Source organism: Colletotrichum lupini, chromosome 6 (assembly GCF_023278565.1).
Source record: "Colletotrichum lupini chromosome 6, complete sequence".
Lineage (NCBI taxonomy): Eukaryota > Fungi > Ascomycota > Sordariomycetes > Glomerellales > Glomerellaceae > Colletotrichum > Colletotrichum lupini.
Genome location: NC_064679.1, coordinates 5417312 through 5440757, shown reverse-complemented (window position 1 = coordinate 5440757; position 23446 = coordinate 5417312). Strand labels below are relative to the sequence as shown.

Sequence of the window (23446 nt, the reverse complement as noted above, 5' to 3'; positions counted from 1 at the left end):
GGCCGTTACGCTTATAAGTAATTATAGTTATAAACCGCCGCTAGCTAAGACGTAATTATTTATAGGGCCGGTTAGGCGGTTACGATATTATAATTTATAAAATACGGGACGTTCGATTACTACGCTACTTTTTTATAGCGCACTCGCTATTATTATTATATACTAAGGTAGAGTAGTTGCGCTATGCTACTCGTAAACTATACTCGCTCTCTTTTTATAAGCCCTGCGGCGCTTTTTAGGGGTTAACTCTATTATACTAAGTTTTCCCCTAAAAAAACATTTCTTAAAAAAAAGATTTATATAAGAAAATAAAAAAATTAACTTACGCCCGCGTACGCTAAATATAGGTCCGTACGCATTCCTATAATATACCCGGCGCTCGCTTATTATATTACTATTATTACTAGGCCGCTATAACTTTAATAGCGCTACCTACCTAGCCACGAACTTATTTTAAGGTACTTAGTACCGCCTCTTTTAGGGTACCTAGCATAGTACTTTTTAATATTAGCCACGTATACCTACGCGCGCCTAAATAACTTTTACGCTATACGAGGTACTTTCTAAGGTACCTAGTAATACCTATTCTAGGGTACCTAGGGCGGTCTCGGGGAGCCGGCGGCACCTACTCTAGGGTACCTAGGGACCTATTCTAGGGTACTTAGGTAGTCTATTCTAGGGTACCTGGGGCGGTCTCGGGGAGCCGGCGGCACCTGCTCTAGGGTACCTAGGGAGCTATTCTAGGGTACTTAGGTAGTCTGTTCTAGGGTACCTGGGGCGGTCTCGGGGAGCTAGCGGCACCTGCTCTAGGGTACCTGGGGAGCTGTTCTAGGGTACTTGGGTGGTCTGTTCTAGGGTACCTGGGGCGGTCTCGGGGAGCTGGCGGCACCTGCTCTAGGGTACCTGGGGCGGTCTCGGGGAGCTAGCGGCACCTGCTCTAGGGTACCTAGGGACCTGTTCTAGGGTACCTGGGCGGTCTATTCTAGGGCCCCTGGGGCGGTCTTAGGGAGCTGCTAGTACCTACTCTAGGGTACTTAGGGAGCTGTTCTAGGGTACTTGGGGCGGTCTTAGGGCACTCGCTGTACCTATTTAGAGGCACTTACGGCGCCTATTTTAAAGTACTTAGTAGCACTATCTTTTTTAGGGTACTCGGAGCCTTCTTAAGCTACTCGTAGTACTTAGTTTAGGGTACTTAGAGCGGCCCTAGTATACTTAGAAACGACTAGCTCCGTGCTGTTTATTTTAGGGTACTTAGGTACTATATAACGCCCTTAGCTTAGCCGGCCGTTTCTTATTTTAAGGTACTTAGCAACGTAATATAGTACTTAGCTACCTCGAGAGCGCCCGGGCGGCTACCGTTATTACTACCGCTACTAAAGCTAGCGAAATACCTCGTACCCTCGCGGCCCGCGGCTATTAAAATTTATAAAAAAATCGAGGTAAAAAAGGGCTTACCCTTAGTAAATCGTAACAATAAAGCTACTTTACTACTTATAGGACCCTTTCGCATATCTAAGTCGTTTATAAAGGATTTAACCCCGCTCGTATTAAAATTATAATTCGCAAAATATTACTACTTACTTCGAGAGTAGTAAAGGAATCGCTTATTAAGACGCTAAGCTAGAACTTATTTGTATTTATTTATACGTGCGGGAAGTATCGTCGCGTTTTAGTATAGATTCTAATTTAGAAGCGTTTAGCTATTATCTAGCAAATAGTAGTATCGTAGCACTACCCGGTTAAATAGCTACAAAAACTAATTATCTAAATAAGCGGTTCCTCTCGTACTAAGCTCAATTACTATTACAACGAGGTTATTAGTAAGGTAAAACTAACCTATCTCATAACGGTCTAAACCTAGCTTACGTTCCCTATTAATAGGTAAATAATCTAACGCTTACCGAATTCTACTTTAGTATAATAAGAAGAGCTAATATCGAAGGATTAAAAAGCGACGTTGCTATAAACGCTTGGCCGCCACAAGCTAGTTATTCCTATAATAACTTTTTTAGTACCTCTAGCCTTAAATTTCGAGGGACTAAAGGATCGATAGGCTACACTTTTATAGTTTATATTTATACTAAAAATTAAAATTAAGAGGACTTTTACCCTTTTATTCTACTAGAGATTTCTATTCTCTATAAGCCCCCCTTAGGACACCTGCGTTATAGTTTAATAAATATGCCGCTCTAGCCAAACTCCCTACTTAACAATATCTTTAACCCGGGTCGGCCCGCGAAGGACCTTAAAACTAGAAGTTAGACGTAAATCTAGCCCCGCTTTATTAAATAAGTAAAAAAATAATAAGAGTAGTAGTATTTTACCGGCGCCGAAGCTCCTACTTATCCTATACCTCCTATATCTTTTTATAATATTAAACTAGAGTTAAGCTTAATAAGGTCTTCTTTCCCCGCTAATTCTACTAAGCCCGTTCCCTTAGCTATAGTTTCGCTAGATAGTAAATAGGGATAGTGGGAATCTCGTTAATCTATTTATACGCGTTACTAATTAGATAACGAGGTATTTAGTTATTTTAAGAAAGTTATAGTTACTCCCGCCGTTTACCCGCGCTTAGTTAAATTCCTTTATTTTAATATTTAGAGCACTAGGTAGAAATTATATTACGTTAATATTACTTTCTAGCTATTGTAATACTATATTTTAATTAGATAGTTAGATTCCCTTTATCCGTATTAGTTCTAAGTTAGTTATTAACCGTACGCCGGACGGCCGAAGCTTACTAAGGGCGTTAGAACCCGAGTATTAAAAACCTCTAGCTAGTTACTTAGCTAGTAACGACTTACTCCTAAGCCGTCCGCCCAAAGCCTAACGTACTTAACCCTTAAAGCTAATCCTTATCCCGAAGTTACGGATCTATTTTGCTAACTTCCCTTATCTATATTATTTTATTAACTAGAGGCTGTTTATTTTAGAGACTTATTATGGTTATAAATACGACTTAGCGTAAGAATTATTTTTTTTTGCGGATTTTTAAGGGACGTCGAGGTATAAAAGGGTCCTATAAGTAGTAGAGTAGCCTTATTATTACGATCTACTAAAGGTAAGCCCTTTTTTACCTCGATTTTTTTATAAACTTTAGTAGCCGCGGGCCGCGAGGGTACGAGGTATCTCGCTAGTTTCGGTAATAATAGTAATAACGGTAGCCGCCCGGGCGCTCCCGAGGTAGTTAAGTACTATGTTACGTCGCTAGGTACCCTAAAATAGGAAACGGCTAGCTAGGCTAAAGGCATTACGTAGTGCCTAGGTACCCTAAAATAAACGGCACGGAGCTAGTCGTTTTTAAGTATACTAGGGCCGCTCTAAGTACCCTAAACTAAGTGCCGCGAGTAGCTTAAGAAGGCTCTAAGTACCCTAAAAAAGATAGTACTACTAAGTACCCCAAAATAGGCGCCGTAAGTGCCTCTAAATAGGTGCGGCGAGTGCCCCAAGACCGCCCCAGGTACCCTAGAACAGCTCCCCAAGTACCCTAGAGCAGGTACTAGCAGCTCCCCAAGACCGCCCCAGGGGCCCTAGAACAGACTGCCCAGGTACCCTAGAACAGGTCCCTAGGTACCCTAGAGCAGGTGCCGCCAGCTCCCCGAGACCGCCCTAGGTACCCTAGAGCAGGTGCGGCGAGTGCCCCGAGAAGGCTCTAAGTACCCTAGAACAGCTCCCCAGGTACCCCAGAACACGTAGACCAGGTACCCTAGAGCAAGCGCTATAAGGGCCCTAGGGCCGGCCTAAATAGCTTAAAGCGAAGCCCTAGGTATTATAAAAAGCGGTCGGAGGGCCTAGGTACCCTAGAAGAGAACTTGGTAAGAATAAATAAGATTATTCGGGAAATAAAAACTGAACTACGTACTGAGTATGAGGTAATACGTCGATTTTAACTTGGAATAGTTGTAGAAGATAAGTACGTTTATACCTTTCTAAGGTACGAAAAACGGAATTTAATAATAAAAAGCTAGGTAGAGCGTTCTTAATTAGATAGGGGAGTTTTATTTTTTATATATTATAGTACTACGCTTTATAAGAACTTTAAAATACAAGAGTATGAAAAAAGAAGGAAAAAATAGAAAACTACTACGTAAGTCAATAATAAAGTATATAAATAAAATATTTAAAGCTTTTATAAAACGGATTTAACACTAATTACTAAAGCCTTTTATGTTAAGTATATAAATACTAATATTGTTTAAAAAAAGAAGAATAAAATATAATAATAAAAAGATTATAGTAATAAAAACGGGTTTTCTTAAGTTCATTTTAAATATTAATAAAGTATAGAGCTAGGTTTAAGATTAAAAGCTTAATAGGGAGTTTCTTTAAAAGTATAATATTAAATATATAGAATTAGGCTCTAGGTACCCTAGAACAGACCGCCTAGGTACCCTAGAACAGCTCCCTAAGTACCCTAAAAGAGGTGCTGCCGGCTCCCTAAAACCGCCCTAGGTACCCTAGAACAGACCGCCCAGGTACCCTAAAACAGCTCCCTAAGTACTTTAGAAGAGGTACCGCCGGCTCCCTAAAACCGCCCTAGGTACCTTAGAATAGACCGCCCAGGTACCTTAGAACAGCTCCCTAGGTACTTTAGAACAGACTGCCTAGGTACCTTAGAACAGCTCCCTAGGTACCCTAGAACAGACCGCCTAGGTACCCTAGAACAGACCGCCTAGGTACCCTAGAATAGCTCCCTAAGTACCCTAGAATAGACCGCCCAGGTACTTTAAAATAGCTCCCTAGGTACCCTAGAATAGACCGCCTAAGTACTTTAGAATAGCTCCCTAGGTACCTTAGAATAAGTACTACTAAGTACTTTAAAAAGTACTTTATATAGCGTAAAAGTTACTTCAGTGTGCATAAGTATATATAGTTAATAATAAAAAGTACTATGCTAAGTATTTTAAAAAAGGCGGCGCTAAGTATTTTAAAATAAGTTTATAATTAGCTAGGCGGCGCTAGCGAGGTCGTAGTAGCTTAATAATAATAATAGTATAATAAGCGAGCGCTAGGTATATTATAAAAATATATACGGACCTATATTTAGTACGCGCGGGCGTAAGTATATATAATACTAATAGCGCTTATTATAAGTAGTATTAACTATTAAATCGGTAAACTCTATACTTAAGAATAATATAGGGAATCTTAATAGTAAAAGCGATTAAGTAAGCTCTGTTAGAGGTAATAGAGGATATATTACCTTTTTCTAGTAAGAAACCTCTTTATCTCTCTAAAGTACTTATATAGCTTACTTATTAATATAATATTAGAGAGCGTAACTATAGGGGATCTAGCTAGTAGTAGCGCGGTTCTATACCTACTATTCTAGGCTTCTTTAATAATCATATCTGGTTATTCCGTAACTAATATTAATTAGTCGTCACGTTAAATCTAAAAATAGATCTGGGCTATTTACTATTAGTAATCTTTTTACGAAGATTACTAAGTATCTAGTACATAAATACGAAAATATCTCTCTTTATAAGAATAGAAAAGGGAAAGAAATATATATTCCAAGTCATTTTATATCTCTAGCTTCGCACAAATCAGTTGCGATTAGTATTACTAACAAAGCCCGTTATTAGCTACCTATAATATAAGAACTATAGCTTATACTACGTCTATCGGACTTTAAACTAGTACTTATTATATATTAATAAATAACTTTAAACCGGGAGGAATACGTTATAGGCTTAGTATTATAAAATTATAACCTATCGCTTATTTAAAATATTAATTCGTTAAAGTAATTATTTTTAAAGCTCGATAGATTTATTAAGCTTAATTATATATTAAAAATAGCCTATTTAAGCGAGTATCCGCGCTTACTACTTACTAAAAAGATTCTCTTTTAGTATAATCTCTAGCTAACTACTTATATATATCTAATCGGTAGACTTATATAAACGAATCTGTCTTTTCGCGGGCAAAGCACAAGTTAAACGTAGATAATAAATATCTCTAGCCCCTTAAACTTCTAGAAATCTCTCAATAAGGAGGATATCGAACTCTAAGCCCGATCTCGATATATCGTATTAGAGAGATTAGTTTAATATATGTTAAGAATATATAAAGGCCCCTTCTTATCTCTACTATATAGTGGTTTTTTTCCGGCTTTATAAGCATAAAAGATCGACTTTTATAGGATTACGTTTTTAAAGGAAATTATATAATACGGTATACTTTTTAATTATATAATATATATAATATACCCTAAGTATGTACTTAACGTAATATAATAGTTTAATATAAAAACTACTATATAATTCGGGATAAGTAACTTATTTTACGATAGTACTAGTTAGAAAGGTCGACGATAGAAGTTAGTTATAAAAGTTAAAGGCGGCTCTTAATTATAAAAGTTCTAAACTTTAATAGCGACGTAGAGGTTTTTTAAAAAAGGGCTAAAAGGGCTAATATTTAATAAAGCTTATAAAGATTCTTTTTATCCTTATTATTTTTAATATTACTTAAAGCTATTTTCTATTTAAACTAAATAAATTTACTAAATAAACTTATTAAACGAACTTATTAATATATAAACTACTACTTATTTAGAACCTACTCTATTAAAAATACCCCTCGATAGGTCCCCCCCTCTAGGGCTTAATAAATTGGGCCCCCTTAACGCCCTAGTTATTATAACTAATATAAGTATACTTAAGGAGTAATATAATACTTTTTAATAATATAAAATCTAACTAAGTAATAATACGAATATTATAAATAACTAGGCTAATATAAACGTTAAAGTTTAATATATTAACGTTAAGTTAGAAATTATACTCTATAAAGTTAAAAATCCCTCTAATATAGGCTATATTATAAATATAAAGGAATATATAAAGGGTCCCTTAACTTTTAATAAAAAGGAGTATATAATACGGGATTTAATTACCTACGCGGGCTAGTACTAAGAGGTCTTATATACGTTAAAGTAAGTATAGCTCGCCCTCTAGACGGCTAGAACTTAGAGGACTGCGGCAGAAGGTCGGGAGTTTTAATTAGTAGTTAGGTATAGAGCGCAATATACCTAGTTTTCCCCAATACGTAATACACGGTACGGCCCCGGCGGATTGCTCCGTCGGGGGGCTTATCTCTGCTATAATAAACGACTTCTGCCTCGAGTCCTACACCTCTTCTATGCCCTCTTGAAACCGCACATGACGAAGTGTTCTCTCAACCTAGCCACGGGTGTGGCTGCTCACCGGATCATGCGCCTATCGACGCAAAACAGCTATATCGTATCTACGCAACCGCTCAACAACATCACTCCGTCAACACCCGTCGCACCCACTCCAGCTTGGCCACGATAGCCCGGCGTCCCAACCACGAATCTGGTGCCATCTCGTCAAACCCGTGGAAGCCGCCCGCCCACACGTGCAGCTCTGCCGAGACCCCGGCCGACCAAAGCCGCGACGCGTACTCCACTGCCTCATCACGGCAGAACTCGGCGGAGCCCGCCTCAATGTACGCGGGTGGTAACCCCGCCAGTGTCTCGGCCCGCGCAGGCGCCCAGTATGAGCTCACAAAGTCGCCAGCCCGGGCCCGGGCCCCGCCGCGCTCGCCCAGCGCGATGGCCCACGCCGCCGCGTTCTTAGTCCGGTCCCACGGCTCTACGCCGTCATCGAACTGCGCGCAGCTGATGGACTTGCAGCGGTCGTCGAGCATTGGGCAAGGCAGCATCTGCGCGTGCACCGGAGGATTGAGTCCCGCGTCGCGCGCACGCAGCGTCACCCCGGCCGCCAGCCCACTGCCTGCCGACTGTCCGGCCACCAGGATGCGCGCGGCATTAATGCCTAGCACGCCTGCTGACGCCTGCACCCATTTCAGTGCCGCGAAGCAGTCATCCGATGCCGCTGGCTGCGGGTGCTCCGGCGCGCGGCGGTACTCGACGCTTATGAGCACGGCGCCTGCGGCCACAGCCCAGTCCAGCGGCTGCGAGAGTCCGACGAGGCGGTGGAGGAAAACCAGGCCACCGCCGTGCGCGTATAAGATGCAGGGCCACCGCTTCTCACCACTGACTGGGGCTGAATTGGGCGTGAAGATGGAGAGCGCAATGGGAGGGTCATTCAGGCCAAGGCCGGGGGCCGTGTGCTCGGCGTACGTGAGGGGCCGGTCGCCTATGGCTTCCGCGGCGGCAATGTGTGGGGCCTCTAAGGTACGGTCGGTGCGGGCATGGTGATTAATGACGAACTCTGGGGTAATGGGGCCGAACGGCTCAAAGGCAGCTTGGATGGGCGCGAGCTCCGAGTCAAAAGGGGGTCGGGGGAGCCGCATGATAATGTGTATTTAATGGATGGGAGAGGGATGAGATAGGATGAAGAGGGATTGTGTAAGTGAGCCGCGAGTATGCGTACCTTATAGATTGGTTCATAAGAGAGGAGAGACAGCGGGACAATTTAAGTGAGGAGCTTGGAGCCGCAGTGATCAAGGTAAATAACGAGAATGTTCCTGGACGCTTGACGACCAAGCCTCGTCTGTATCTTGGCGGCTTTCGTAACAGATACTGTCTTTGCGAATCCTTCACAACAGGCGACTTGGAGTTGCCGGTGATGGTGACAGTGGTCGAGATCGATCTATGTACCTACCTTAGGCAAGTATATGCAAGCGGCGAGTGACAGGGGTGGCCAATCCATCTTGCTCATCCGAGATGGATAGCAGCAAGGGCTCTCTGCAGTCCAAAGATCCGTCTGGGAATACCCCTCTTTGGGGCGTATTCCCATGAATGTTCCCACAGTGAACGGCACCGTGTACTTTCAGGACCCCGTTTTGATGCAGTCATGCAGTCTACCCTGGTCTGACCTACCGTAGTGCGGTGGAGGCAAAGTGGGCATTCCAACTTAGGAAAGAGGACGGGGAGGGGGTGTGAGTTGTGTTGGGCCACCAGACTTGACCCCGGCATGTTGACGTGGATGCAATTGAAAGCACTCACAATTTGGGTTTCTGTGAAGTTGATGAGAGTACATCAGCAGTAAGCCATAGCCATAGGTCAGCAACGACTTCAAGTATAGATATTGGCAGACGGCAGTTAGATACTTAGGCAAGTTGACTCAATCATTCATTCGATTTACCTTACCTTACCTCACTGAACATCATCAAGATTGGCCATCTTCCTTTCGAGCCAAGTGACTTTCTTTCTTCTTTCTATCTAACACACTTTCTCCCAAGACTTTACTCATTACTCTCAACAATGTCCCTTCCCCCTATTCCTCAGCTTGATCCTGCTACCTTTCGCTGGCACCCGTCGCCTGATGACCCCCGAGCCGTACGGCGCCTTGGGCTCGGCACCGAAGCTTGGGTCGGCCTGCGCGGCCCCAACTCTCGCGGGCAATATGATAACTACCTCAATACTACCCTCCGTATCGAAGCTGCCGGCCTTTCCTTGGCTGGCCTTGCGCGGCATCTCGCGGATGCGCTGGTTCATCTCCGGTTTTACCACCCCGAGGTCGCTTGCACCACCGCCTGGGCCTCCGAGTACGGACCCCCGCACATCATCTACATCCCTCCGACGTGCGAGGCCGAAGTCCTGCAATGGGCGCGGGCCGCCGTTGCCGTAAGATCCACGTCCCAGACCGGGCTGCAGGTTGCGGCCCAGATCGGCAAGCAGCGCCAGATCGACCCCGCCAAGTCCCTCCCGCCCGTGACGCTCGTCGTCGTGGCTGACGTGCAGAACGAGGAGGCGTTGCTGGCAGCCGGTGCACGCGTGGACGTTCTCGGCGTCTTCAATCACATCCACTGGGATAGCATCAGCGCGCGTGTTTTCGTGGGGGACCTGCTGCGCCGCCTTGGAGAGCAGCTATGTGCCAGTAAGGCAGAGACGGCGTCGTCGCAGTACGCGTGGGGTAGCGAGATCGCGAACCTGAACGTGCCCGTTCTCGATGCGTGCAAGGTTGATGTCGGCGCTTTAGGCGAGGACTACAAAAAGACGCGGGATGAGTTCATCGCCGCCCTCCTCAAAAGCGGAGTGAGTTTCTTCCTTCAAACGCCTTTCTTCCAAAACAACATCCATCTCTCTCCGCTGCATTACCACAGCTAATGCCTCATAGTCTAGCTGGGGCTTACCTGTTGCTGCTGATACCGGCGCACCTCGCACGATATGGCGCACATTCACCGTCGAGCAGAGTGCTGCTATCAAGGCCGCCATCAAGACGCAGCTTGGTCCAAATTACACCGCCACTCACCTCGGCCACGCCGCCATGGTCCTTGCCCTGCTCCGTGCCCGGCCTCTCCCCGCCGACGTCTCGGATACGGTCGTCCTTGCCTCGCCGCTGCCCGTGAACGGCAGACGTTACCTTTGCGGCGACGCGGCGCAGCGCTATGGCTCGTGCCAGGCCGGCGCCTCAGTTGAGTTCGCACCGTTGCGCGAGTGGACCGTAGATGAGAGCAATGCCGATGCCGTGCGGACTACGCTGGGGGCGCTGGCAACGCACGTCAAGGACGGCTATGAGTATTGGCTACGAAATGAGTTTCAGCTCGCCGTCGACCAGGCCAAGGGCAATTTTCTCGCAAGCGTGCTCGGGTCGTACGTACTTTCTTATGTCAATGTTTGATCACTGGGTGCACCGGCTGACGCGGCGTGTAACTGATTAGTGCACCGCCATCGTTCCCGCCTACTAGCTTTCCGGTCCGTATCTTGTCCTCCAGACCATTCTCCTCAATATGGCGGATCTTTGTATTCTGACATTACGCTTCTCTTGCAGGTCTTTGCCAGCGACGGCATCGTGGACAAGTACATCCCTAGAGAGGTATTCGGCGCGGGCGAAGAGAAGCTCCTCGTTGTGGAAAGCTGCTTGTTTCACCTGGATACTTATCTCTCCGACGTGTGAGTACATGTGTTCCTCATAGTCTTTGAAAGCCCCAATGATTTGGCTTGCACCTGTTGCCGGCAACATGCTAACCACTACACCTTGCATAGGCTCGTCAGGATGGACAGCTGGAAGGGCGCCACGGGGCTGTCCATTTGCTTCAATGACGGCCGCTTGAACGCGACGCTTGCAGATCAATTTCTTGGCTACATTGCAGAGTTCATGCTGAAGTTCGCGGAGCAGTAATTGGAGCTTATCTTACATGGAACGTTGTCGAAAGAAGGTGATGGCGCTGGCCGGTGTGAGATGCTGGACACTACCGTCCTAGACATGTAGAATACACACGAGCATAAAATAAGCATACAAGCTTGGTTTACTTAGATTTGTCCATGGAAATGTAATCTCTAGATTGCAGGGCCCATCCCTAAGCAAATTGAAGAACGTCAGTCAGAAAGTTGGCAGGATACATCTTTCAAGCTAGCTTGAGAGGGTAGCATAATATCATCGGCTTCTCAAGAAACGTGCATAATTTCAGAGTGAATCATGGATCCAAGTTCGCAGATTATCTTCTGTTGTTGTTCTTTTCAATCTTCTTCTTTGATTAAAGAAATAAGTAAAAAAAATCCAGTTCGTTGCATTCAGGGCTACGAATCAATCAATATAACACGACAATTAACATCCAGTCCTAGCACAAAATTCCACGAGACTCATGAATGCCCAAACTGCTGACGAAAAATATTATCCACACTTTTTATGAAAACAACCAAAACTTGTCACCTCTCCGGACCATCTCCTCATTTCGCCGCGTCTTTTATTACCCTTTGAACGACCACCTCCAGCTCCCGGACAAGTTCCTCCAGCCTTTCTAGACTAAAGTTGACCGTGTTGGCGCTGTACCATAGGTTCCATGTCTCGGTCTCTGGGTCCGGCCTTGCGATGAGCCACACCTCCTCCGAGTGATCCCACACCTTGTCCGGTCCGAACCAGCCGAGCTCCTGACAGCACTCGCCATCGCCCATAAGATCCACCGTGAACGGCTCCGGGTTCTGAAATTGTAGGATGTACGTTGACCGACGTTCATCGGGCTGCCACGACGCTGCGGGTGTGCAGGCCTCGAACAGCGGCGCGACAGTGCTCGTCTCGAAACCGAGCACATCGAGCTGCGCCTGCCGCGTTGCCTGGAGCGTGCCTTCAAATGTCTTTTGAGCATCGAGTCGCACGCGCAGAGGCACCATGTTAACAGTTGGGCCGACGACGTTGGCTAGCGCGGGCGGAAGTGTGGAACGACCCGACACTGTCATGGTCGTCACCACGTCATCAGTATCGCGCAGCTGAGCGAGCGCCTGCACACACGCCGCGACGTAAAGATTCGCCGCTGTGAAACCATCGAATGCGGGCGGCGCCTGGATGGCGCGCTTGATAGACACAATCTCAGCGGGCTGCCCCGTAGGGGTCAGCGCGAGAGGCTTCGAACCACAAAGCACCTCGCGCCAGTGAGCTAGCATCCTATCCTCCGCCTCGCATACGCACTCAATGAAGCCCGAGAAGCGCGCCATGGGTGCCAGAGCCTTGCCCTGAAGGCTGGCCGCGAAGCAGTCGAGGATGGGTGTCAAGCTGGTGCGGTCGAAATGGGCGTGGGAAAGCCGGAGGCCCCAGCGCGTGGACTGACCCACACCGTGAAGAACGTAGAACCGCGTGTAAAGAGATCCCGGAACCATGGCAGGCTGGAGGGCGGCGTGGAAGACTTCCGTGGCGAAGCCATCCATGTCTTGGTGGTCGCCAATCTGGTGTCGTTCCACCGGCGCCGCCGAATTTCGTGGGATCACCTGTAACATCCTCTCGCCAGGCGTCACGAACACGGCGGCTAGGATGCTGAGGTGGTCCCAGACCTTTTGGCAACACTCCTCTATCGTGTCGAGAGAGACGCGCTCGGGTACGTCTACGTGGACCATGAAGCACCCCTGTGCCGGATTGTACATGGCCGCGTCGGCGCACATGGCCTGGGTGGCCGTCGTTGGCATGACATCCTGGATATCTTCGAGCGGGAATTCGACGGCCGGCGCAATCGTCTCTCTAATGAAAGCACCGAGTTCTTGCCCTGCCAGGTCATCATCAGAGAGCAGGGTGAACGGCCGTGGCTCCGAGTACGCCGATTGTTTCTTCTGCACCATCTTGACCCGCTTCGCCATGTCGCTGAGGCGCGGACTCTGGAAGATGTCAGCCACAGTCAAGCGCATGTCGTGCTCGTGGGCTAGGGCTACTATGCGCATGGCCTGGATGGAGTCCCCGCCGATGACAAAGAAGTTGCTCTCCGCGCTGATCTTTGATATCTCAGTCTGGTTAAGCACCCGCGCCCAGAGTTCCCTGAGTTGCATCTCCTCGGGAGTGGACGGTTTCCTTGAGGTGATACCCGAGTGAGTCTCGTGTAGAGCGACCAGCTGATCCCGCGTCATCGCGGCTCCCATCTCGCGCAGGCGCTTGCGGTCTGTCTTGCCTGTCATCGTGAGTGGGATTTGCTTGAGTGGAATGTAAGCCGTAGGCACGAGGTGTGCGGGAAGCGCGCTGGCCAGCTCCTTGCTAGGCTCCCCAACCACCAGGGAGGCGAGGACATCATCCAAGGACGCCTCGCCGGGAGATGAGAGGGCAACGTAGGCCACGAGGATGGGCTCCTGGCCTTCCGGCTTGATGACCTCGGCAACCAAGGTGACGGTTTCGTACCGGCTGGCCATGACGCGGTGGAGGTGGTGCTCAATGTCTTCCAGCTCGACTCTCTGGCCACGGATCTTGACCTGTGTGTCTTTGCGCCCGACAAATACTAGAGGTCCGTCATCGAGTTGTCGCACAAGATCGCCAGTTCTGTAAAGACGTCCCTGACGGCCCGGAACACCGCCCCCTCCCCTTACAAGCCACGATGGGTCATGGACGAAAGCAGCTGCCGTCTTTTCCTTTTCATTCAGGTACCCGGCGCCGACGATGGGGCCCTCAAGCCAGAGCTCTCCCGTGATTCCTGGTGGCATCAATCGGCCGGTGTCCGGGTCTACAACCCAGGTGAGGGAGCCCAGTCCGCTGCCTATGCCGACATTTGGTTGGTCACCGGTCTCCCCTCGCAGAGCCGTCGAGATGGGGGTGCACTCGGCGGGGCCATAAGCTTGCTTGATGACCCCAGGTGTCCAGATCTCGACATCTTCCTTGCGGATCGGCTCGCCCAAGGAAATGAGGTTGTTGACGGCCGGAAGTGACGCCGGGTTCAGGAGACGGTGGGTCGTGGCGTTCAGGTTGAGCATGTTGGCTCCCATGTGGTTGATCGAGGCAGACAGATCGTTCCGTCGATCCTCGTCCAGAGGAATGCAGACGCACCCACCGGCTTCGAGTGTATGAAGCATGTTGAACCAAGCGCCATCGAAAGAGTAGGACGCAAAGTCGTACACGCGAGAGGTGGTCTGGTAGCCGAAGAATTCGCACTGATAGTGCAGCGCACTCGCGTAGTTGGAATGAGTAACTTGGGCCCCCTTGGGCAGTCCAGTGCTGCCGGAAGTAAAGACGAGGTACAGCAAGCTAGAAGTTGGCACTACGGGAAGAGGCACTTCAACGTCAGTAGCCTCGAGCTCGTCCAGAGCCTGTCGATCCAAGACTATCACCTTCAGTCCGTTGGACGTGCAGAGCCTCGATGGCTCGTCCCTGCGCAGAGCCGAGGCAATCATGACGCTAGGTACGACCTGCTGCACAATTGTCTTCAACCGCTGCTCTGGTTGTCCCCCGTCCAGCAGGACAGAACATCCTCCGGCCTTCATGACGCCCATGACAGCCACGGGAGTCCACATGGACTTCTCGAAGCAGAGGGACACAATCATGTTTGGGCCGACTCCGAGTTTGATAAGACGGCGAGCTAACGTTGATGATAGGGCGTCTAATTGTGCGTATGTAAGGTCGCCGTCCCAAGCATGGATAGCTTCTGCCTCGGGCTGTTGATGGACGCGGTCGATTATCATGTCGTGCACACAGCGGTCCATGGTTGGGGGGACTTGAGCGTTCCAGCGCCACATGTCTTTCATATCTTGAGGAGAAGCTACCTCAAGATCAGAAACTTTCAGGGCAAGATTCTCTGCGTCGCTCAACTGCTTCAAGATGTGCTCAAACTGTCCCAGAATTCTGGAGACCCGCTCTTCCTTGATCACAGACGAGTCGAAGACGGCATAGATATGCACGCCATCGACCTCGAGGTAGCAGTACAGCGTGAGGGCATACGACTTGGTCTCGTGTACAAAGCCAGAGACGTGAGACATAAGCCGGTTCTGCCTCAGCGACAGATTTTGGCCAAGAGGTTGGATCAAGAGGAGCGTCTGTGCTTGGCAAGCATCCCGAGCAGCGCCGGAAACTCTTTTGATGTTCTGAATACCGAACTGCTCAAACGGAAGCATGTCCACCATCTGCTTCTGTATCGCGTGCAGCATATCCTCAACATTCTCATCATTGTGTAGCATCACTCGTACGGGGACCGGGGCGATGGTAGGCGCCGTCATGCGCTCTACGCCAGCGACATCGGCCTGCCGGCCCGTCAAGGTCGCACCAAAGACGATGTCCTTGGATCCGGAGATCTGAGATTGCAGAATCGCCCAGGCGGTGCGAACAGCCGTTGCGGGTGTGGTGCTGCTGCGAAGCCAGGCGAGGCTCACGAGACGGTCCACGACGGTATCGGCAAGGGGCACCTTCGAGGGGTCGGGTAGCGCAGGGAAGGACACCGCGCCGTCGCCGCCATCGAATTGGGCTTGCCAGAAATTCTCTGCGGTTGTATTGTCCTGCTGGAGTAGGTGTTTGACGAAGCTCTGGAAGGGGGCAAAGACTGGTGACTGGCCGTCGTTGTACACCTGTTCGATCGCGTCCAAGATGAGTGGCGCAGACCAACCGTCATAGAGCGCGTGATGGATTGTCCACACGAAGTATGTCGCTCCCTGACGAGCGCTTTCACCCAGAGCAAAGAAGGACAGCCCTGACCCGAGAGCCTGGCTGGGTTTGTGGCTCTCAAGAGAAGAGATAGAATCCATGTCCAGATCGGGACCCCATTGGAAGCATTCGTTGACAACAACCTGAACCAGCCCATCGTCGGGGAGACTCACCACTCGGGTGCGCAACGTCGGTGTCTTGGCTACTACTTCTTCGCACGCTCTCTTGAAGCGAGCTAGATCAGTCGAAGCGGGAAGGCGGTACACGCTGCGTGCAACGTAATCTCCCTCACGCTGAGCAGTCATGGCTAGCAGGCCCTCTTGCAGAGGTGTACACGGGAAGATATCTTCGATCTGGCTCGGCTCGACCTCAGCAAGCTTTGCAGCATACTCTAGCGCTGTACGGCGATCCGTCTCTGGCTTAAGCAGCGACAGTGGAGGGATGGTATCGCCTTCTGGCGCAATCTCCAAACGAGGCTTTAGCGAACGAGCTTGATCTCTCAATTTGGGACTTTGAAAAATCTGCTGAGCCGTCAAATCAAGACCTCGAGTGCGGGCGAGGCTGACGAGGCGAATGGCTTCAAGTGAACTGCCGCCAATGTAGAAGAAACTGTCGTCGAGACCTAGTTGGCCAGGCTTACGGTCCAGGAGGATGGCCCAAAGCTCTTGTAGTTTGAGTTCCATCTCCGTCAGGGGCTCTTGGCCGGTAGACGGAAGTGAAGGGGAAGGGCCCAGAAGAGTCAACACGCCCAGAGGGAGGTCTGCGGCCAACTCTTGCAGGCGCCGTATGTCAGTCTTCCAAGATGCGTTTCTTGGCATTTGCGACACCGGGACGAACTGCGTCGGGACCATGTAAGAGGGGAGAGCCTTCGACAGTAGTTTATGTGCAGCCTTGACGCTGGCTTGCCATTCATCCGTTCCCAAGAGGTCCAATGCGACAATGTTGTCTTCCTGGGTCTGAACAAGGCCGGCACCGTCTCGTAATTGCACGAATGCTGCCAGACTCTTGGTAGCGCCCAGAACATGGGGTGCGATAACAACCGGGAGGACTGTTGAGGCCTTGGGGAAAGCCTCCTTGAGATGGTGCTGCACCTCGCTGAGTTCGAGACGTTGGCCGCGCAACTTGATCTGCGAGTCCTTGCGGCCGACGAAGCGCACCACGCCGTCGGAATCATACTGAACCAAGTCACCAGTCTTGTAAAATCGCCGAGGCTCGCCCTGGCTATTGTTCTTGTCGCTGCACCAGTCGGGGGCACCGACAAAGAACTGCTCCGTCATCTCAGGCTTGGCCAGATATCCCCGGCCAACATTCGGACCTTCGATCAGGAGTTCACCCACGGAGCCAATAGGCAAAATGACGTGGCGGCTATTGGGGTCCACGATCCACAATCGTGTGCCGAATCCTCTGCCGATGACACCAGCATCGGTCCCCTTCACGTAAACATGACTTGCCGAGGTCACGGCGCACTCCGCAGGACCATAACTGATGATTGTCTCAGCATGATTCGCCCAGCGGGTCAAAAGGTCCTTGGAGGCAACCTCACCACCTAGTATAATGGTCTTGAGGCTAGGCATGTCGGTCGGGGCGAGCAGACTGGCTAGGGACGGGGTGATCTTGGCCGACTCGACCTGGAACCGCGCCACGAAGCCTGCAAGGTCGTTCATCCGCTCGTCCTCTGAAGGGACGCAGATGGTGCCGCCGTGGAACAGGGTGCAGAAGATGTCCGAGTTGGCCATGTCAAACGTGTAGGCAGCAAATTGCAGCACGCGAAGACCACGCCGAATCTTAAAGGCCCGGCCGTGCTGATGGGCGGTGGCACACATGTGCCTATGCTCTAAAACGATGCCTTTCGGGGTACCTGTGCTACCCGAAGTAAAGACGACGATGCAAGCATTTCTCGGGCTGGCTTTTTTGATATCAAGAGAAGGAAGCGAGTGGTAATCTATGTCTTTGGGCAATGCGAGGAGTGTCGGATTAGAAGTCCAATTCGACCGCGGCATACAGCCGACTGCGCAGGGGCCAATTAGGGGCCCTATTTCCGATTATCGTAGCCAGCCTAACCTACAGTTAGAACCTCTTTTTTATAACTACTACGTAGATATTTATATAGTTTAATTAATCTCTTCGTTAACCTATAGTTCGAACTAACTATTTTATAATAAGGATATTAATATTAATTAGTAGTTAAATTTTATTATTATAAATCGGTAAGGTATCTTATTATATAAAAGAGACGACTTCTTAATACCGCACGGGATAGGAGATTTATACTAATTAACTTTACGAAAGTAAATAAAAAAAGAGGTAATTCTTAAATACCGTACGGAATTAAGTAATCGTAGCCCTTTATTATTTACGAGAGGTCGACGTTTATTATATTAAATTATATTAATTAATAAAACTACTTAAGTAACTAGATTTTTATTATTATTTTAAATAGCTTTCTTATTAAATAACTTTTCTATAGCCGGCCCGTAATTAAAAATTAACTAATTAAATTAATAAAAAGAAATACCTACGTAGTAACTACTTACCTAATTAATTAATATAACGAGTAAGCTTAATAATATAATATAAAAAAGTACTACGTAATTAAAAAAAAGAATCTTTAAATATAAATATTTTTAGTTAGCGTAGTAAGAACCTATATAAGAGTTATTAAGCTAAGAGATTTATAATATATAAAAAAGTCTATTATTATTAAGATTTTATAAGTATAACCTTAAGCTTATAATTTAAATAACCTCCTTATAGCTCCCTTAATTACCCCCTAAGTATTACTTAGGAATATAATATAAAGAATAGTTTAATAAAAGAAGAGGGGATTTATAAGTCTTAATAATATTAAGTTAAGAGTATTATAAATCTTAGAAATTAACTTAAAAAGAAAATAGTTACCCTAAAGTAGTTTTATAACCTCTTATTATAGTTATTATTAGCTTAAAAAAAAGCTAAGAAAATACGGCTCTAAAGAGAAAGGAAAAGAATCCTCTAAAGGGCTACTAAAAAGCTTTTTTTATACTAGCTTTTAGCGTACGATTACTAAGTTTAAAAAGTTAACTAAGTAATAAAAGGGATCGCTAGAAAATAATAATTACTTAATTATAATTAAATTACGAAAAAGATTATTTAAAAAGTACAAAATAAAGTATTAAGAAGCTATGAGAGAAAAGATTTTTAAAGTATTTAGCCTTACTAAGTATAAATAATAAGGTTTAATAAGTCCTTAAAGCCCGCGATTTTATAAAAAAAAGGGCTTAACCTCGCTAATTATACTTAATAGCCTATCCGGCTTTTTTACGAGCCGCTTAGTATTTATTTTTAACTATTCTTATAAAATATTACTTTAGAAGAGATAGGTTAAAGAAAGAGGCTATTTAGAGATTATAAAAAATACGAGGCTTAAGAGGTTAGAAATATATAGAATAATAGAAATTAGTAATTAGTAAAGATCCCGAGACTAGTTATTATATTTTCTTATAATAATATAAACGTTTATTACTATTATTAAAAAAAAGACTTATTAAAACCTACTTTTTTAAATTAAATAAAAAAGAGGATCTTAGTAAGTACGATAGCTAGTGATTTAGAAAGGTAATAGTAATTATTAAAAATAATAAAAACGAGAGTAGTAGCGAAATAGTAAGAGGAAGTGGGAATCTCTTAGACCTTAATAAATTTATTAAGTAGTAAAAGTACGGATTTATTATAACTAGCGCGCGGATTAAATATATTTTTATTAAAATTAAATACGCTAATAATTACTAATACGAGCATAAGCTAGAGCACGACCCTTAGCGAGTTAGGGTAAAAAAAAAGAGGACGAAACCCGATTTTAAATAGAATCCTTATTTTTTATAAATAAGTAAATATTAACCTAGACTATTAGGGGACGTAAATATATAGAATTATGGATTAACTTAATAATAAGTAAATTAACGTAGTATTAATCTATTTAACTAAGGTATATAAGAAAAAGGGGCTATAGGGGTAACTCCTATTTTATAAAATTATAAATAACCTTAGTTATTAACTAAATAAATAGTTTATAAGCATAAGCTTAGGAATTATAAAAATAGTTAATAAATTCTTTTATAAATAAGGGGTATTATTAGCGTAGTTATAGTTATAAGAACCGTATGAAATCTTAATAGCGACGATTATAAAAAAGGAATTTGTATTATAGAACTAAGTATAAGTTAATAGGGTATATAATTATTTTAACGAATTTAAAAAAAGGGTAAACGACGTAGATTTCCTTTTTATAATTATTAATAATAATTTATTATTATAAAAGGATATATAGAGATAAAATATAGTATTAAAAATATAATAATTAACGATTCTATTTATTTTAATTTATAGCTCGTCGCTACTATTAATACGAAATTCGGTACTAATTAGTTAATAAAAAAAGAGATAAACGACCTAAAGTTATTAATAATACGTAGCTACGTAGGGATCGTATATAAATACTAAAAATATAATAGTAAATATAAAGTAATTTATAAACTTTAAAAAAATCTTTTTAAAAGAGAAATTATACTCTAGGGGGAAGTATAAAGTCTTATAAAAAACCCTAATAATATTTTATAATTATTATAAAAAGGTCGGGATTAAGGAATACTAGTACTATTTAGTAATTAATATTATATTTATAAGTAAAGCCTCTAATTATTACTACGAAGCGGTACGTAATCTTAATTAAAACGACTTTTTTAGTATTATTAACGTAATTTAAAGCCGCTTTGAGACTTATAATAAGAACCTAGAGCTCCTATTTAAGCTACGAGCGATTTTTTATATATTTATAACTAGGATAATAGAGGGTAAATTATAAGTAGAGATCCTTAAAGAGCTTATCGATCGAATTAATAAGTTAATAAAAACCTAATTAAATAAAGGAACTAACGAGCGGAAAATTAGATATTTTTATATTATAATTTAGTATATACTAAAAGTAAAAATAACCCTATACTAAGTACTTAAAGATTATGAGACGCTTTACTTAAGGCTAAGATCTAGCTTTAATATTAAAGCGAGAATACTATACTAAACCTACCTCTAGGTATATAACGGCCCTTATTAATAATATTAAGTCGATCGAACGTATAATAAAAAAAGAAAAGAGGCTAAGTACGGTAATTATTAATAAGGAGGCCTAGATTTGTTAAATAGGCCGAGATTTGACTCGTAAGTAGGGTAATAAAAGAAGTAATATTATATTTATAAAAAGGATAAATATTAATTAAGTAATTACTTTAAAAAAGAATATACTAAATCGTACGAATAGTATAAAAAGTCGAGGGTAATAAATAATAAAACTAGCCCTCGTTAATTTAACTAATTCCTCGTTATATATAAGGGTAGATCTGGGGGTATAGAACCTAACGATAGTAGCTAAAATAGCGGCCTAAAGTATCCGCCCCCTATAAGAGATTTAAAAGATAAAGAAGATCTTACCCCTTATACTAACGAATTAAATTATAATAAAATTAATAATATTAACTACTTTTTTTTTACCTTATTAGCTTTTAGAAAATATACGAGGCTAAATAAATAAAGGGTAGCGAAAGCTCTTAATAAGTAGGCTTTTTTTTATAAATAATAAAGAAAGGTCCTTTAAATAACGGATATAGAGGTAACTAAAAGGGCGAATTTAATAGGGCCGAAGCCTATTCCTTTAATACTTAAGGAGAAGACGCTATCTCTCTTAATATTTAAAAAAAAAGAATATAGTACTAAGTAAAGCTAGGGGTAGCTAGAGGGGTCCTTTTTATACTACCTAAACCCCTCGAATACTAAGCTTATATAAGTATTCTATATAAATAAAAAGTATAGCTTAAATAATTTTTATAAGATTATTTTAAATACTAAGGTATTATAATAGTTAATAAGAGGAAAAGGGTAATTCTAAGTACTATAGAAGATCGTATTAGTAATACTTAATACGTTAATAATAAGTATTATAAAGATTAGCTTCGGCTTAAGTAAGAAAATCGTTACCCTAGGTATAATAGAAGTAAAGACGTACTTTAGAACGATAACTTTTTATATTTTACTTATTAATACCCCATTTCTCTTATATTTAAAAAATATAAATTAACTAGGTATTATATTCGATAATATAAAGAATAAAGTCTCTAGTAGTAAGTACTTTAAGATAGTTAAATAATAATAAAAGTATATATTTATAAAGCTTATTAATAATACGAAGTTAATTAATTACTTAACGGAAAGTAAGCTGAGATAACTATATTAAAAATTTAGGTACTTATTAGTTACGAGGCTATATAACTTCTTAAAGTAATTAAGTAATAATAATATCGAAATAGGGGCGCTAGAGTAATTAACGAAAGTATATTACTAATACTAAATAAATATACAGAGCCCACGTAAATTTAAGTTTAAATTATATAATAAGCTTAACTTTAATTAAACAATCGTTATTAATATTTTCTATTTAAATAGTTAGCTAGTACTATATATAATTAATATAGCTATATTCTCTTGAATAAGGTAATTCCTCTAGGATTTATAAATAACAATAGTATAAGTAGCTCTATAAAAAAGCTAAATTAATATATACTAGGGACCGCTAAATAGTATTAAAACCGATACTAATACTAGTTTTAAATTAGTAGAACTTAGAAATAATATAACGGCCTATAGTATATAGCTAAAAGTTATACTTATTAAAGCATACTATAGTATTAGAAAAGTAGAAAGGGTATATTAGTAGTTAAAAAGGGCGTTTAGAATTATTAAAGAGGAAAATCCGGATTTTATTAATAATAAATACCTCTAAATAGTACTTAAATACTATAACGATATTATAGGGCCTAACGGACTTATATTAACGTTATTAGTATTTAGAGCATATTTAAGAACGACCTTAGCCTCGCTACTATTACTAAATATAAGCTAACGAGCCTAAGTAATTAAAAAAATAATATAAGTATTACGCAAAGTAAGTATAAAAAGGTAAGTTAATAAAGTAATTACTACGTATAATAGGCCTAATATAAGGAGTAATCTAGATATATTACTAAATTTAGATATATAAATATAGCGCGAAATTACCTAAAAATAAGCTAGGCTATATAAGTTAATTTCCGTTAACGAGCGCTCTTATATAGTTATAAAAGATCGTAACTAGCTACTTAAAGTATTAATTATAATAATTAGACCGTATTATATAAATCCTAACGAGGTAATTTTTAACTTATAAAAAAAAGAAGAGCTAGGGGAAACTATATAACCTATAATAAAGGTATAGGAAATTATCCTTAACGAAATCGTCGTAGTAGTATTAATAAATAATAAGGAAGAGAAAATTACTAAAAGGGTATTAATATTACTAGCGAGACGTTATAAAAAAATACGACGGTAAGCCCTAATGTAATAATTTATTATTAATAATAAAGTAATTAATACCTTTTATATAATAAAAAAAAAGCCGATTTTAAGCTAGCGGTTAAACTACGTGAGGAAAGCATAATTATAATTACTAAAAAGCCGTATAAAAGATTAGATCTTATTAAAGTAGATACTTTTTATAACCGAGGGGTCTATTAGTTTATCCTCTATAACTTAGAAAAGTATATAAACCTTTATATATTTAAATTATGAATAGTTCGTAAGATTAAAAGGAAAAGAATACCCTAGTTATATAAAAAGTTTAAATACGTAAT

General features: G+C 43.2%; 4 protein-coding genes across 4 annotated transcripts, besides 1 other annotated feature; 2 read left to right on the top strand and 2 right to left on the bottom strand.

The window, feature by feature from the left end:
* Positions 1-1427: part of a sequence feature (28S-18S ribosomal RNA intergenic spacer; IGS) that runs on past the window's edge.
* Positions 1428-7272: 5845 nt separating this feature from the next.
* On the bottom strand, positions 7273-8283 carry CLUP02_13052 (uncharacterized protein; the record flags this gene model as incomplete). The annotated part of the gene is made up of 1 exon (XM_049292010.1): positions 7273-8283. The coding sequence occupies one exon, from the start codon at positions 8281-8283 to the stop codon at positions 7273-7275; it is 1011 nt and encodes a 336-aa protein (XP_049149156.1).
* Positions 8284-9196: 913 nt separating this feature from the next.
* On the top strand, positions 9197-11057 carry CLUP02_13051 (uncharacterized protein; the record flags this gene model as incomplete). Its single annotated transcript, XM_049292009.1, has 5 exons — positions 9197-9970; positions 10053-10528; positions 10597-10630; positions 10707-10828; positions 10922-11057. The coding sequence occupies 5 exons, from the start codon at positions 9197-9199 to the stop codon at positions 11055-11057; spliced, it is 1542 nt and encodes a 513-aa protein (XP_049149155.1).
* Positions 11058-11605: 548 nt separating this feature from the next.
* CLUP02_13050 (tyrocidine synthetase 1) lies at positions 11606-17575 on the bottom strand (the record flags this gene model as incomplete). The annotated part of the gene is made up of 1 exon (XM_049292008.1): positions 11606-17575. The coding sequence occupies one exon, from the start codon at positions 17573-17575 to the stop codon at positions 11606-11608; it is 5970 nt and encodes a 1989-aa protein (XP_049149154.1).
* A 4124-nt stretch (positions 17576-21699) lies between these two features.
* CLUP02_13049 (uncharacterized protein) lies at positions 21700-21858 on the top strand (the record flags this gene model as incomplete). The annotated part of the gene is made up of 1 exon (XM_049292007.1): positions 21700-21858. A coding segment is annotated over one exon (159 nt), but the record flags the coding sequence as incomplete, so codon positions are not given.
* Between the last annotated feature and the right edge of the window lie 1588 nt (positions 21859-23446).